The sequence below is a fragment of the Mustela putorius genome, unplaced genomic scaffold, assembly GCF_011764305.1.
Source record: "Mustela putorius furo isolate JIRA1106 unplaced genomic scaffold, ASM1176430v1.1 tig00003901_pilon_pilon_pilon, whole genome shotgun sequence".
Classification (NCBI taxonomy): Eukaryota; Metazoa; Chordata; class Mammalia; order Carnivora; family Mustelidae; genus Mustela; species Mustela putorius.
Genome location: NW_025422049.1, coordinates 9,279,312 through 9,295,786, shown reverse-complemented (window position 1 = coordinate 9,295,786; position 16,475 = coordinate 9,279,312). Strand labels below are relative to the sequence as shown.

Genomic DNA, 16,475 nt, shown 5'->3' with positions numbered 1-16,475 from the left:
AGCAAGCTTCCCACTGAACTGGGAGCCAGATGTGGGGCTCAATCCCAGGACCCTGGGATCATGACCAGAGGTGAGGGCAGACGCTTGACTAAGCTACCCAGGCGCCCCTCCTGAGTTTTTTTTTTTAAAGATTTTATTTATTTATTTGAGAGAAACAAACAGCATGAGTAGGGGGAGGGCAGAGGGAGAGGAAGAAGCAGACTCCCCGCATGAGCAGAGCGCAGGGCTCAATCCCAGGACCCCAGGGTCATGACCTGAGCCAAAGGCCAACCCTTAACCAACTGGGCTGTCAGGCACCCTGTTTTCTGACTTTTTTTTTTTTTTTTAAGATTTTATTTATTTGTCAGAGAGAGAGAGTAAAGCAGGGGGAGAAGCAGGCTACCCGCTGAGCAGGGAGCCCGATGTAGGACTCGATCCCAGAACCCTAAGATCATGACCCAAGGTGAAGGCACATGCTTAACCGACTGAGCCACCCAGGCGTTCCTGTTTCCTGACTTTGAAAAACAAGATAAATGGGTGCTAAATAACTAAATCATATGTTGCAAAAGGATTGTAATCATGACATCCTTCTGATTTCCTTACAAACATCCAGCAGAAATGGTGGGCATATAGATTTTGCTTGACTATACACTGGTCATTTATTTGACAGTAATTCCCCAAAGCAAATTCTCCACTATACTGATCTTTGCCTAGTGTGGGAAGTGTATCAATGAAACCACTGGGAATTCTTATAAAAGATCTACCCACAATACAGGTGTATAGATGAAACCTCAGAGATCTGGAGCTCGGCTGTCCAGCAGTGGCAACTATCAGAAATCAAAATTATGAATGATTAAAGAGATAGGTAAACACCTAGGAGAACTGTCACTTATTCCATGCATTAAAGCTCATTCTTTTTCTTCTTTTTTTAAGTCCTGCATGAGGCTTGAACTCAAAACCCCGAGACCAAGACCTAAGTTGAGAGCATGAATTCGTTAACCCATTGAGCCACCCCGGCACCCTGGCTTATTATTTTTCTAAAAGAAAAGCTCTTTAGGTTTATTCAAAGCCATTATACTTACTTTTTACATAATTTTTAAAAAATCTGGTCATCTGGTATCTGAGGTCAAAGCAAAATAGAAGTAGCAAACTGTGACAACGTGTAAGTCGACACATAAGAATGTCAGGTAATATTTTGATCACACGAAGGGAATCCAGAAAATGATAAAAGGACTCATTACATAGAATAGCAATTCCATATGTTACTGCTTTCAACTTTTTCTCAACACACACAAAACACGGTAATAGTTCCTCTGAACACTGGGCAAGCTAATGAATCTGCTAATGGCCAGAGGAGTCTGCCCAGGGTTCTGGCTTCCCTGGATCCTGCTCTGTCACCTTGAAGGCTGAGGGGGAGCTAATATTATGGCCCACTTACAATCCATATGAAAGGCCCTGGGTATATTAAGAGTGAAGGTGGTATTTGGCTGTTTTTAATAAGGAAAGCAATTTATCAAACATTGAGTGCCATTGAAGAAGTCACAAAAACACACATTTTAGAAATGTTCTCATCCAAAATGATTAAAATATGCTTTCTTGCCTAAATAGTAGTAAATCTATTATTATCCAGAAAATATAATTTCTGAGTTATAGGTAGCAGAGAACTTATATTGATTTTTTTTTAAAAGATTTTATTTATTCATTTGAGAGAATGCATGAGAGAGCGAGCGAGTGAGAGAAGGTGAGAGAACACAAGCAGCAAGAGGGGCAGAGGGAGAAGCAAGCTCCCTGCTAAGCAGGGAGCCTGATGTGGGGCTCGATCCCTTGACTCCAGGATCACGACGTGAGCTGAAGGCAGATGCTTAACTGACCGACCAAGCCACCCAGGAGCCCTATGATTTTTTTTTGCAAGAGAGATTGAGAGCACACATGCAAGTGGCGGGGTGGGGGTTGTTAGGGGAGGGCAGAGGGAGAGAGAGGGCATGGAGCCTGATGTGGGGTTGGATCTCATGATTCTGAGATAAAATCAAGAGTTGGACACTTAACCCGCTGTGCTACCCAGGCACCCCCTTATAGTAGTTTTAAAAATGGTTTATCATCTGTGTTTTCTTATTATCAAAACTAAAACAGAGACACCTGGCCGGGCTGGCTCAGTCAGTGGAGCTGCAACTCTTGATCTCAGGTTTGTTGAGTATAAGCCCCATGCCAGGTGTAGAGATTACTTTAACAACAAGAACAGAAAAACTAATACAGAAATACGGAAAATGAGGGTCTCATACTCTCACCCCCAGAAATAACCAGTGTTAATTAAATAATTACGTGAATTCTCCACAGAATTTTTTTTTTCCTCACAAAAGTAGAATTAATACTGTGCCTGTAGTTTGTTGGCTCGCTTTTTCTTTTTTGCAACCCCCACCCCCTGCTTTATTTTAAAGTAAACTCCATGACCAACGTGGTGCTTGAACTCACAACCCTGAGATTAAGAGCCACATGCTCTGCTGACTGAGCCAGCCAGGTGCCCCGTCAGCTTGTTTTTGTTTTTGTTTTTTAATTTTTATTATTTTATTTATTTATTTTAAAAGAGTGATTTTATTTATTTGACAGAGAATGAGAGAGCACAAGCAGGGGTAGCAGCAGAGGGAGCAGGAGAAGCAGGCTCCCTGCTGAGCAGGGAGCCTGATGGGAGGCTTGATCCCAGGATTCCAGGATCATGACCTGAGCCAAAGGCAATCACTTAACCATCAGAGCCATCCACATGCCCCAAGCTTGCTTTTTTAAGAATATGTGGTACATAATGTACATCTTTTCATACCAGTATCAACAGTAAATATATTATAGCCTTTCTGTCAGGCAGACATGGGAGTTCAGTGCTGTAAATATAATAGTTAAGACAGTCGTAGTCTCTGCCCTCCTAGAGCTTCCAGTTAAATAGGAGAAATACATAATTGCAATAAACGAAATACATGGGGTACTCTTGGCATACAAAACAGGAAAACCTGCTCTGAAGAGTCAAGGAGGGCTTTTCTGAGAAATAATGTTTGGTCTGAGTCCTAATAGATGAGTAGAAATTAGCCAGGGGAGGAATGTTCCAGGCAGAAATAACATGTGCATTGGCCCTGAGGTGACTTGAGAGCTCAGTACTACGGAAGAACTGAGGTTTGCCTCATTTATTTTATTGCATTCCATTTTGAGAATATACTGGCGTTTATTTACACATTGCTCTGTTAATGAAAAATCAGTTTGTCTCTACTTTTTATGCTTTTTTCCCTACTCTTTACACTTTGTAAATAATGCTGCAGTGAACATCTTTGTATATATAGCTTAGCAGCTTAATCAGGTAGTATCCTTTAATATCATGAACCCCCATGAATTGGTAAAAATTCCCTCCTATAAATTCTGTTTTGGTTTTAGAGATCATGTATATACTGTGTTTTTTATGATCTTAATATATGAAATTGGAGACTGAGATTATTAGAAAAGCAATAAGTAAGTCCTATTTATAGAAGCTTGAGATGCATCCTTGCATTACCTTGTGTTTGGGAATACTTCCCGGGAAAGCTCAACCTAACTGTATTGCATGCAAATACCCAAACTGAAAGAGAAGAAACAGACGGCCATCGTAGGGTACCAAACATTTTATTCTGTAAGTAAATACCTCTTTATGGTTTCTTTCTTTCTGTCTTTTTTTTAAGATTTTATTTTTAAGTATTCCCTATACCCAAGATGGGGCTCAGACTCAGAACCCCAAGATCAAGAGTCACGTGCTCTTCTGACTGAGCCAGCCAGGCATCCCTATAGTTTTTTTATGGGTAGAAATGTGGTTTTAAGGATTACTCCTTTTTTTTTTTTTTTTTAAGATTTTATTTATTTATTTGACAGAGAGAAATCACAAGTAGACGGAGAGGCAGGCAGAGAGAGAGAGGGAAGCAGGCTCCCTGCCAAGCAGAGAGCCCGATGCGGGACTCTATCCCAGGACCCTGAGATCATGACCTGAGCCGAAGGCTGTGGCTTAACCCACTGAGCCACCCAGGGGCCCGTCCTTTTTTTTTTTTTAAGATTTATTTACTTATTTTAGGAGGGAAAAGAGCTGGCACTCACAGTGGGCCGGGGAGGGGCCAAGGGAGAGGAGAAGCATCTCAAGGAGACTTGATGCTGAGCTCAGAGGCCAAAGTGGGACTCAGTATCATGACCGGAGATCATGACCTAAGCTGAAACCAAGATTCAGACATTCAACCAACTGAGCCACCCAGGCACCCAAAGGATTATTCCTCTTTAAAGCAGTCTTCTCAAAGACATTCTCATTGCAGATTAATGGCCTGACCTGAGACACTCTAAATCATATGATCTGCAGATGGGTCTCAGGTTCCTATGCTTTAAACACTCCCCTCCCACCCCATCCCCACCAATTTTTTATTCACCGTTGAAAGCCAGTGCTTGAGGAGTGCCTGGGTGGTTCGGTCAGTTAAACGTTAGACTCCTGATTTCAGCTCATGTCATGATCTCAAGGTTGTGAGATCAAGCCCCTTGCTGGGGAAGGAACCTGCTTGGGATTCTCTCTCTCCCCCTCTTCTTGTGACCCCTAACCTTTGCTTGAGCTCTTTCTCTCCCAAAGAAAGAAAGAAAGAGGGGGGAAAAGGGAAGGAAGAAGGGAAGAAAAGAAAAGAAGGAAAACCAGTGCTTTAGAGTATATGATGCTGTACATCCAGAAGTGTGTGTATTTTCTTTGTAGCCATATTGACTTGAATGTATTTATTCCATAGAACAAAGGATACAGGAATTCAAAGACCTATTTTTTATGTTAAAGAGGAGTTATTTCAAAATAATACACTATTCTTGTGGCCGTTATGAAATTATCTGTGAATTATTGAGCTTTTACAGTTAGTTAATAATTTTGGTTTTGGGGATCACCTGGGTGGCTCAGTTGGGTAGGTGTTCATGATCTCAGGATCCTGAGATGAAGCCCTGGGTCAGGCTTCTTGCCAGCAGGGAGTCTGCTTGTCCCTCCCCAGTGCCCCTCTCTCTGCTCATGAGCTTGCTCTCTCTCAAATAAATAGGTAAAATCTTTTTAAAAAAATAATTTTGGTTTTTTGTATTTTTGGTAAGGACTCAACTAAAGAAGTTCTTAGGAAAATCAGTAAAGAGAGCAAAGCACCTTGCAGAGGAATATGGTGAACGTGCTGTGAATAAAGTTAAAAGTGTTAGAGATGAAGGTAAGTGAAATAGAACATTGCAAGTGAATATTTAATTGATTTGTAATCATCCAAAGTTAGTCTATAATTTATAAGAGGCATTCTTCTTACTGAAATTAAGAAACCTTGGTAGCAGACATCTTAGCATTTCAGTAAATCATGTTATTCTAGGTATCACTTATCTTTATGAGCAGGAAGAAAAATAAATTTGTTCGTCTTGAACATGAATTTGTACATACTTTGTAAGTATGGCAACCTGGAAGAGAGGAGTGTTCATTATTCAGTTGTAAATTAGTTTTGTAAGGTTAGTTTTTATAAATATTTTCCAAAATTTGGAAAATTTTCTAAATTTGTACAGATTTTCACTTCCTGTGTCATTTGTTGTAATTGTACTCATTTATTTTATTTAATAAACACTAATACAGTAATTATTTTGTGCTAGACACTGTTCTAAGCACTTGGTACTATATTCATTCATTTACCCTTCATAAAAACCCTGTGAGGTAAATACTATTATTATCTCCATTTTACAGATGAGAAAACCAAGGCACAAAAAGGTCCAGTGCTTTGGCTATGGTCACACAGAAAATAAATGACAGAGCTGGATTTGGGCCCAGACAGTCTGGCATGAGATCCTGTGCTCTTAACTAATAAGCTATTTAGTAATAGACTGATACTGTTTTTCCATTTAATAAATTTTCTTGGTTAACAGTAGAGTGAAAATCTTGATAGTAACTTTATCTACATTAGCCACTGATGATTTCTGTATTGCCTTTCTATTCAGTGTTTCATACTGATCAAGATGATCCTTCATCAAGTGATGATGAGGGAATGCCATATACAAGACCAGTCAAATTCAAAGCAGCACATGGTTTCAAAGGACCTTATGATTTTGATCAGATCAAAGTGGTGCAAGATCTTAGTGGTGAACATATGGTAAGCAGTCTTTATATTTTTCAGGATTGATTCTGTTTTCATTGAGAGAAGTACTTTGGCTTCTATAAAGCCAATCTCTTATGTACATAATTTTGCTAACCTGATTCAAGGAAAGTAAATTAATATTAATAATGATTTAATGCAGAGTCTGTCTCTGGATTATTGTTTAAGAACTGAAAGGTTTTTTAAATTATTTTTAAAGATTTTATTATTTATTTATTTGAGAGAGAGAGAGGATGAGAGGGAGAAGGTCAGAGGGAGAAACAGACTCCTCGTGGAGCTGGGAGCCCGATGCGGGACTCAATCCTGGGACTCCAGGATCATGACCTGAGCTGAAGGCAGCAGCTCAACCAACTAAGCCACCCAGGTGCCCCAGGTTTTTTAAATTTTTATTTAAATTTTAGTTCATGCAGTGCAGTACTGGTTTCAGGAGTAGAATTCAATAATTCATTACTTATATACAATACCCAGTGCTCATCAAAGCAAGTGCCCTCCTTAATACTCATCTAGCCCATCCCCCCTCCACCTCCCTCTGTCAATCTTCAATTTGTTCTCTATTGTGAGGAGTCTCTTACGGTTTGGGGCACCTGGCTGGCTAAGTCAGTTGAGCGTCTGACTCTTGTTTTCAGCTCAGGTCATGATCTCGAGTTTTGGGATTGAGTCCCTTGCTGAGCTTTGTGTTCAGCAGGGAGTCTGCTTGAGATTCCCTCTGTTTCCTTCTCTCTCAGCCCCTCTCTCCACTTGTGCGTGCATGCGCTCGCTCTCTCTCTCTCTCTCTTGCTCTCGCTCTCTGTCTCTAAAATGAATGGATAAATCCTTAAAAAGAAGAGTCTCTTATGGTTTGTGTCCCCCCACCCCCGCAACTTCCCTACTGTTCATCTGTTTTGTTTTTTAAATTCCACATATGGGGGCATCTGGGTGGCTCAGTCGTTTCAGTGGCTGTGTTGGGCTCAGGTCATGATCCTAGAGTCCTGGGATTGGACCCCACATCAGACTCCTTGTTCAGTGGGGACTCTGCTTCTCCCTCCCCCTTCTCTTGTGCTTGCACCTGTTCTCTCTCTCTCTCTCTCTCTCTCTCTCTCCCCCCCTCAAATAAATACAAATAAAATCTTAAAAAATTAAATTCCACATATGAGTGTGAAATCATATGGTATTTGTCTTTCTCAGATTGACTTACTTTTACTTAGGATAATACATTCTGGCTCCATCCACGTCATTACAAATGGCAAGATATCATTTTTTTGATGACTGAGTAGTATCCCATTGTATATATGTATATACCACATCTTCTTTTATCGTTCATCAGTCAGTGGACATTTCGGCTCTCTCCATAGGCTGTTGTTGATAATGCTGCTGTAAACATCGGGGTGTAAAAACCCTTCGAATCTCTATTTTTGTTTCCTTTGGATAAATACTTAGTAGTATACTTGCTGGATTATAGGGTAGTTTTATTTTTAGTTTTTTGAGGAACCTCCATATTGCTCTCTGGAGTGGCTCCACCAGTTTGCATTCCCACCAACAGTGCAAGAGGGCTGCCCTTTCTCCACATCCTTGCCAACACCTGTTGTTTCTTGTGTTAATTTTGGCCATTCTGACAGGTGTGAGATGGTATGTCAACATGGTTTTGATTTATATTTCCCTGATGATGAGCGACGTTGAACTTCTTTTTATGGGTCTATTAGCCATCTGGATATCTTCTATGGAAAAATGTCTATTCCTGTCTTTTGCCCATTTTTTAACTGTGTTATTTGTTTGTTGGGTGTTGAGTTTGATAAGTTCTTTATTTTGGATACTAACACTTTATCAGATATGTTGCTTGCAGGGTGCCTGGCTGGCTCAGTCGTTAAGCCTCTGCCTTCGGCTCAGGTCATGATCCCAGGGTCCTGGGGTCAAGCCTCACATGGGGCTCCCTGCTTCACAGGAAGCCTGTTCTCCCTCTCCAACTCTCCCTGCTTGTGTTCCCTCTCTGGCTGTGTCTCTCTGTCAAATAAATAAAATCTTTTTAAAAATTTAAAAGATATGTTGCTTGCAACTATCAAGAAGTGAAAGTTTTTGTTTTTAAAGATTTTACTTATTTGAGAGAGAGAGAGCATGAGCAGGGGGAGGGGGCAGAGAGAGAGGGACAAGGAGACTGTGCTGAGCAGGGAGCCCAATGCTGGGCTTGATCCCAGGACCCTGAGATCGTGATCAGAGCCGAAGTCAGACACATAACCAACTGAGCCACCCAGGCGCCCCTTAAGAAGTGAAATTTTTTGAATAAGTAAACTCTAGTCCCATATCATGAAGAAAGCTATGTAAAGGTATCAGACTTTAAAGGAGTTAAATTTGCAGGGTGGTCTGTGTCTTTGGAAACCATTTAAAATGTTCCCAGGGTATATTTTTAAAAGATTTTATTTATCGAGAGAGAGAGAACGAGTGAGCAGGGGGAGGAGCAGAGTGAGAGGAACGAGCAGATGCCATACTGAGCCCAGGAACCGATATGGGGCTCGATCTCACGACCAGAAGATCATGACCTGAGCCGAAATTGAGTTGGATGCTTAACTGACTGAGGCACACAAATACTGCAGTAGGTTCGTGTATTTTGTAAAATGGCAGCTAAAACCAGGAGACATAGGTGTAAGTTTTCTACCAGAGTTAAAATGTACGAAAGTGGGGATAAAGTGCACAAGTGATATTGTAGTTATATCCCTTAAAAATGCCAGGAACACAGGGAAGCCGGTAATAAACTGCTGGACGGGACGATGATGCTGTCAGTCTTTGATCAGGGAATCTATTTTTCTATTTAGATTTTAAATCCAAGATGTGATTTAACTGGAAAGAAGCAACCATAAACACATCAGATGGCAGCCAGATTGGAATTTAAACTTTAGTGCTTATGATCTCCACATAAAATATTTGATTTGATTATAGTAACTTCCTTAAGGAACTGATGAACTTCCTTGTACTGTTTTGATTCACTTTCATTATTTCCAGTTTTAAGTAAAGTCTCATTGTAGTAGGTTCCCAATAACAAATTTCTTAATATGCTTGCATTTTATGGAAATGAATGTTACTTCATTATATGAACTATTGCCTCTAACTTGGATAATCTTTTTTTTCAAGTTTATATTTATTTTTAAGTAATCTCTACACCCAACATAGGGCTCAAACTCATGACCTAGAGACCAAGAGTTGCATGGTCTCCCAACCCAGCAGGCACCCCTAAGTTAGATAATCTTTTTGATCTGCATACATATGTGTTGTAATAGGAGTTCAAACAACATTTGTTGTAATAGCATTTGGCTTTTCCAAGTTAAGGGTTCATGTTCTTAAATCATGCCACCTCCACCTCCCAACACATACCCACACACTTCCCTATTGCTAGCAGTTTCTGGGAATTCTAACCATACACTGTAAAATCTTGTTTCTGGGGGAAAAACAGGTTGAGATCACACCATTCCAACACTTGCAAATGCCCAGTGCCACAAGGGTCACTGCTAACATGGGCCTGTTTTTCCCTCAGCCTTGGTCAAGGGTATTAGTTGCATCTTGAGGGCTCTGCCTCCTCCAGTGCCACTCCCTCTTCTGTTCAGCTAGGAGACTGAAATCCCCAACTAGGATTTCTGTTTTTACAATTATTTATGGCCTCCTCAGAACTCCGTTTCCATTAATTTGTAGACAAAGCTTGGGGCTTTGAACTTGTTAGTTTAGATTACAGTAAACTGCTATCTTATCCTACTTTTCTCTTAGAAGTTGCTCTTTGTGCTGTTGTGTCATCATTGAATTGTTGGCCTTAAGTGGTATTAGTAATATGAGGATTATCTTAGTATCATTTGGAATAATTCTTTACTTTGGCTTTAAAATAATGTTTCAACTCTTAGGGGTGCCTGCTTGCTCAGTCGGTAGAGTATGCAACTCTTGATCTTGGACTTGTAAGTTCAAGCCCCACATTGGGTGTAGAGATTACTTAAAAATAAAATCTTAAATGTTTCAACTTCTAAAGAAATAACTCTGAACCTTTCTTTGTTTTTATAGGGAGCTGTTTGGACCATGAAATTTTCTCACTGTGGCCGATTACTTGCCTCAGCTGGACAAGACAATGTAGTGAGAATATGGGCTTTAAAAAATGCTTTTGACTATTTCAACAATATGCGAATGAAATACAATACCGAAGGTATTTTTTATTTACTGTGGGCCTTAAAACTCTAGAGATACCTGGTATTTTTACATTTTAGGTATAATAATGCCCTCTTCTCTGACAACCGTTTGCAGCAACCACTATTTTTAATAGTGGCCACAAACCTAAAAGAACAGAAGTCAACACTGAAAAAGCATCTGAATCCCATGGAAAACGCTACCATAGAGCTTTTGACTTTATCCCATTTGAAGTATTGTGCAGAGTTTAATTCATCAGCTATTGAGAACAAAGTTGCTTGGTTTCTCCTGACAACTTTTAGTTCTCTCCTGGGTTTAAAAGTGAAATAACCTGATTAATTTAGAAAAGGAATGAGAATAATAATATCCATCCAGTAAGGAAAGAAAAAAGGAGACCCAGCCATGAAAAGGAAATATGATTTGTCAGTACATCAGAGGTATATGAAAAAAGGTTAAATGGCAGAGAGAAACTTCAGAATGTGATGTGTGTACACCATGAGTACAACTATATAAAATATTTCTGTATATTGGTAACTTACCAGGAAAGCATGTAGATCTGGTGTAGGTAAGAGCTTTATGTTTATGGGATTTTTTTTCTTATAATTATTTAACTACAATAAATTTTCTCCACAAACCCCTCCCTTCCACTCCCATCCTCGCCCTAGCCCACTAAGACTGAAACCAAGAGGATAAGGGATGGGAGAAAGGAGAATAGGTGGCCGGCCATGGGCTGGAGGATAGGAGTTCGCTGTGTGAGAGAAGGCATATTTAAAGCACCGATTGAGGAACATAGAAATCTGGGGAGATCCACTAAACTGGCAAATGATCCGTGTATACTTTAGTGGCCCTATGGGTATTGCTTGCATTATAATACATAATTGAAGATGAAATTGGGTTGGCAAAAAGTTAAACTATGTTTACAATACATTTTTTTTATTGCCCTGCCTGGAGCAGACAGACTGTTCCAGCGGCCCTTGCGACTTCTACCACCCCAGACCCTTTGTGTCCCTTTATTGTTCATCTTGTTTGTATTCACTATGAATAATGAAGATTTAATAATATTTTATTAAATAGATGATATGGTTATTCTAGATTTTATGATAAAAATGATAAAACCTATTATTTTGGTGCCCAGAGAATTAATACTTCACTTATTTAGAAAATGTGTTTTTTCAGAATGTTACATTCTATGACTATTAATTAGGTGTTCGTGTGTCATTATTTCTGATTGATGTGTGTGTGTGTGTGTGTGTGTATGTACATGCCTGTTTATAATTATTATTTTGTTTTTAGGACGTGTATCCCCGTCACCTTCTCAGGAAAGTCTGAATTCATCAAAGTCTGATACAGATACAGGGGTATGTTCTGTATTTTATGGTTACTCTTGTTAAGTACTATAATTTGATTTATTTACCATGAACTACCTTGTTGTCTGTCAGAAATTACAGTTACATGAAAACAGTTAATTAAGATAAGTTATAGACAAGAGTTTCTTCTGTTAGAAGTGGTAAATGAAAAATTGTTTCGCACAGTGCATGATACTACTTCAGCGACCAAACTACTAATACAAACTTAATAAACAAAATCCCCTCCCCTCAAATCCATGTTACAATTTTAAAAAATATTGGATACTGAATAAGAAGTGATGGAGGAAAGAGAAAAAGTACAGAAATATTTTAATTTTTCCATCTTCTTGGTTTAATAAATGCTTCAACACAGTTTCAGGTAGTTTAAAATATTTGTTGGTTTTCATTTGGTCTGATAGCTGGAAGGTTAAATATAACCAATATTACACCTAAAAAGCAAACTGGAGAATATTATTCTAAGCTGTCCCTTGTGCTTCTTGTGTATTGACCTAGACAAGGGTGATGTAAAACAAAGAACCTAAAATGTCTACCTGCTCAACAGTATTTTCCTGAAATTTCACTGTCTTTATAGTATTTGACACTAATGTTTCCATACTCTAAACACATTCCTCTCAGCTTTCAAAGGTTCTATTTTTCCTTGTTCTCTTCCTACACCCTTGCTGTCTCTTCCTCTTTCTCTCACTCAAATGATGCTGTTTTTCAGAGTTGTGTCCTTGGCCATCCTTGTCTGACATACTCATTTGTTGCCTCCAGACCTGAATTGGCTTTTACCTTCATAATTCTTGTTGCCTTTGAGAATAGCTGATTTCTAAACAAACAGAAGATCTTACTGGGCATGCTACCCTTTTCATGTAACAGTGTGTGTAGGATCTCTCCATCGGTGTATTCACCGTGCACACTGGCTGAAAGGTCTAAAACTAAACTCCCTCAACAAATGTTTTTTGAGTGCCTGTTAATGTGCCAGATACTGCTAGATTGTGCAAAGTCAAATGAGACATAGTCTCTGCCTTGGGACTGTGGTGACTGGTGAAGTCAGTGTATCCACAATTCTAGTATTGGATGGGAATATGCTACAGAAGGTACTACACAAGTACAGGAGTTTTAGTTATCCCAACACATCAGAGCGTGAGGAAAGTCTTCCTGGAGGCATTGTGTGTGAGCCAGGAGTTCGCTGTGTGAGAGAAGGCAGCAGCGCGTGGGAGTGATCAGCTAGTGCAGAGGCCTGGAGGCAGAGACGGCCCAGCAGGGTAAGGGTGCTGCCGGAAGTTCCAGGTGGCTGGAGCCAAGCGGGCGCGTGTGAGAGTTGGAGGATTTTCAGTGGTCCTTTGTGTTAAACCAGGAAGTTCGGACTTTGTCCTGTAAACTGCGGGGGAGTGGGAAGGGGCTTTCAGGGGCTTCAATCAGGAGCTTAATTAAAATATTAAGATTTTTGTTTCCGGGAGCGCTTTCTGGTAAATACTGTAAAGGATCAGCTAGAATGGGGGCTCCAGGCTAGAGACCAGGGAGACTGCTTCAGAGGGTATTAACCCAGGAGAGAAACAGTACTTTGATTATGAAGCAGTGAATCTAGAAACCATAATGATGAGCTGAATTTGAGAGACTGTGGAAGAGATAGGATCTCTGGCACTTGGTGACCGGCTCACTGGGTTGGCGGGTGAATAGTTTAGGAAGATTCCCAGCTGTCTGGCTTGAGTAACTGGCTAGATGTTAATGTTCACTCATGGAAATATTTTTATTACCTACCCAGAACCCTGCTTCCCTCTTTGAGTCTTTAATGGCATCACCATCCATAAGTTACTTTTTTAACGTTGTCAGAAGATACTCCATTATGTTCTTCCTTACCCAGATACCAAATGAGTTACAAATTTCTATCCACTCTGCCTCCATTTACAAATGCCTGTGGAATCTGTTCGCTCATTCTCTGTTGTCACTCACATTATCTAGGCCTTCATCATTCATTGAAATGTTTGCTGTAGCTTCCTAATTGCTTTTTCTGTCTCCGGTCTCTACGCAATTAAATTTTCTGTACTGCCACCAGCTTTTTTTCAAAATCCCAATCTGATGCCATTTTGTGGTTTAAAATCTTTTGATGCCTCCTTGTCACCTGCAGAATAAGGCCCTTCCTGATACTGCCTCATCTTACCCTTTTAAAAAAAATTTATGATAGCAAGTGCAATTTTTTTTTTAAGATTTTATTTATTTATCAGAGAGAGAGAGCGAGCACAGGCAGACAGAGGCAGAGGGAGAAGCAGGCTCCCCGCCGAGCAAGGAGCCCGATGCGGGACTCGATCCCAGGATGCTGGGATCATGACCTGAGCTGAAGGCAGCTGCTTAACCAACTAAGCCACCCAGGCGTCCCAGCAAGTGCAATTTTTAAAAAAAGATTTTACCTATTTGAGAGTGAGAAAGAAAGAGCATGAACGGGGGAGGGGCAGAGGGAGAGGCAGACTCCCCGCTGAGCAGGGAGCCTAATGTGGGGCTCGATCCCAGGACCCCAGGATTATGACCTGAGCTGAAGTCAGAGGCTTAACTGACTGAGCCACCCAGGAGTCCCCTCATGTTACCTTTTTAACTCTGTTCTAATTCCCTGCTGCCTTTGCCCCGTACTCACCATGCTGGACATGGGTCTATACCCTAGCCATTCTTTTACTTTGCTGCCTTTGTCCATGCTATTTGCTTTGCCCTGAGTGCCCTCCTTTTCTCACTGCCCTCCCTTTTCTCACTGGTCAGAGCCCTATTCATCCTTCAAGATTCAGTTCAAAAAAAAGAAAAAGGATATGGTTCAAATATCTTATCGTCTCTTAATATTTTCCCTGAATCAGGCAGGGAGAATTGTTCCTCATTTTTATTCCGACAGAATGTTATGGGTATTTTGACACTGATATTACTTACCATGTCTTCTTTGGCAGTTTGTCTCACTGGCTAGCCTCTGGGCTGATTTAAGGCAAAAAACTATACTTCACAGATCTTAGTGTCCTTGGAACCTAACCCCATGCCTGACTGTAGTGCCCCTGAATCACCGTGGAACTCCTCCTTCTGTGCCTTTGTTCCTATCTCCTTATCTGGAGGCCTGTAATCTTTCTTTCTGTTCGAAGCTTGCTGTTCTTCAAGGCCCACTTCCTCCATAAAGCCTTCATTGACTAATGTAGCAGTAAAAATTTTAACCACTTTGCTTTGGGGGAAAGGTTTTGCTTTTATTAGTTTAATTCACCGTAAAGCTTCCAGGCATTGATGATTATTAAAAACCGGAACTATTTGTCCCAACATGTATTAAGCTTATTTCAGCAATCCTACTAACAGGTCATTTTATGTATTTTTTTGCAAAGATTTTATTTATTTATTTGACAGAGAGAGAGGGAGATCACAAGTACACAGAGAGGCAGGCAGAGAGAAGAGGAAGCAGGCTCTCCCCACTGAGCAGAGAGCCCGATGTGGGACTCGATCCCAGGACCCTGAGATCATGACCTGAGCCGAAGACAGAGGCTTAACCCACTGAGCCACCCAGGCGCCCCGATCATTTTATGTATTTTTAATTTTTTTTTAAAGCTTTTACTTATTTATTTGACAGAGATCACAAGTAGGCAGAGACGCAGACAGAGAGAGAGCGGGGTTGGGGGGGAAGCAAGCTCCCTGCTGAGCAGAGAGCCCGATGCGGGGCTCGATCCCAGAACCCCGGATCATGCCCCGAGCCGAAGGCAGAGGCTTTAACCCACTAAGCCACCCAGGCGCCCCGATTTTATGTAATTTTAAAGATTTTATTTATTACTTATTTTAGAGAGAGAGCACAAGTTGGGGGTAGGAGCGGAGGAACAGGGAGAAAGAGAATACTAAACCAGCTCTGAGCTGAGCTCCGAGGCTTCAATCCCAGGACCCTGAGATCATGACCTGAGGTGAAATCAAGAGTTGGAAGTTCAACTGACTAAGCCAGCCAGGCTCCCTCCTACTGAACAGATCCTTAACTATGTCTATCTACCCCACTTCATCCCTGCAAAAAGCCTAAGTAACTTCCCATCTTGTTTGAATACAGGCCTTTTATTATTTTTTTAAAGATTCATCTATTTGAGAAAGCGAGAGTACAAGCCTGTGGGGTGTGGTGGGGCAGAGGGAGAGGGAGAAAGAAACTCCAGCAGATTGCATGCTGAGCACCAGAGCCCAATGCGGGGTTTGATCTCACGACCCTGAGACCACAACCGGAGCCAAAAATAAGAATCGGACGCTCAGCCACCTGTGTCAACTGGGCACCCCAAATACAGGCCTTTTAAATGAGGAGCATAACAGTTCTTTGGCACAAAAAGTAGTGACCCCCCCGTATTACTGAGCTTTTTTCCTGTAGTAGTTGAGAATCATTTATATCTGTTGTTTCCAAGAGTAGATTTATTTCTTTCGCTTCTGTCATTTTGATTGGGGATGGTTAGAAGAGCCCTGTATTTCATATGCCTTTGGATTATGGTACCTGCTGTGTTATCTGGGAACCTAGTGCTAGCTATAATGAGGGGTGGTATGTACAGTGTAGTTTATTCATTTATTAATTTTCCTGATGTGTGTGTGCTTTTTTTCTTTTCTCATGATAGTGATGTATTTATCTCTTTTTAACTATATCCTCACTCTTGTTAGCACTCATGTAAAATAGAGTACCTGAAAGTGTACCTATAGTACTGTAGAGTGGCACACCCAAGATCCCTAACTTATTCATTGGTCACGCCAAGCCTAGAATTCTGCCTGCTGTGCTCTCTATTCCTACTGATTTCCAAAAGTAGCTCAGTGCATGTATGCAAGAAAGGAAGAGGGCCTGCCTAGCTTGCTCCATTATGGTAGATTTGTAAAATTTCTGCTGGAAACTAGAAGTTGTAACTATGCTGTTAACCTAGGA

The 16,475-nt window shown here is 40.8% G+C and overlaps 1 protein-coding gene across 4 annotated transcripts in view; it reads left to right on the top strand.

Annotated features, from left to right (window-relative positions):
• Positions 1-16,475, top strand: part of WDR44 (WD repeat domain 44) — an 86,123-nt gene that overhangs the window by 49,535 nt on the left and 20,113 nt on the right. For all 4 annotated transcript variants that reach the window (XM_045068248.1, XM_045068247.1, XM_004762101.3 and 1 more), the window contains 4 exons: positions 5,083-5,189; positions 5,953-6,104; positions 10,119-10,257; positions 11,532-11,596. In XM_045068248.1, the coding sequence (XP_044924183.1) occupies positions 5,083-5,189; positions 5,953-6,104; positions 10,119-10,257; positions 11,532-11,596 (463 nt within the window). The remainder of the gene's footprint in view (positions 1-5,082; positions 5,190-5,952; positions 6,105-10,118; positions 10,258-11,531; positions 11,597-16,475) is intronic.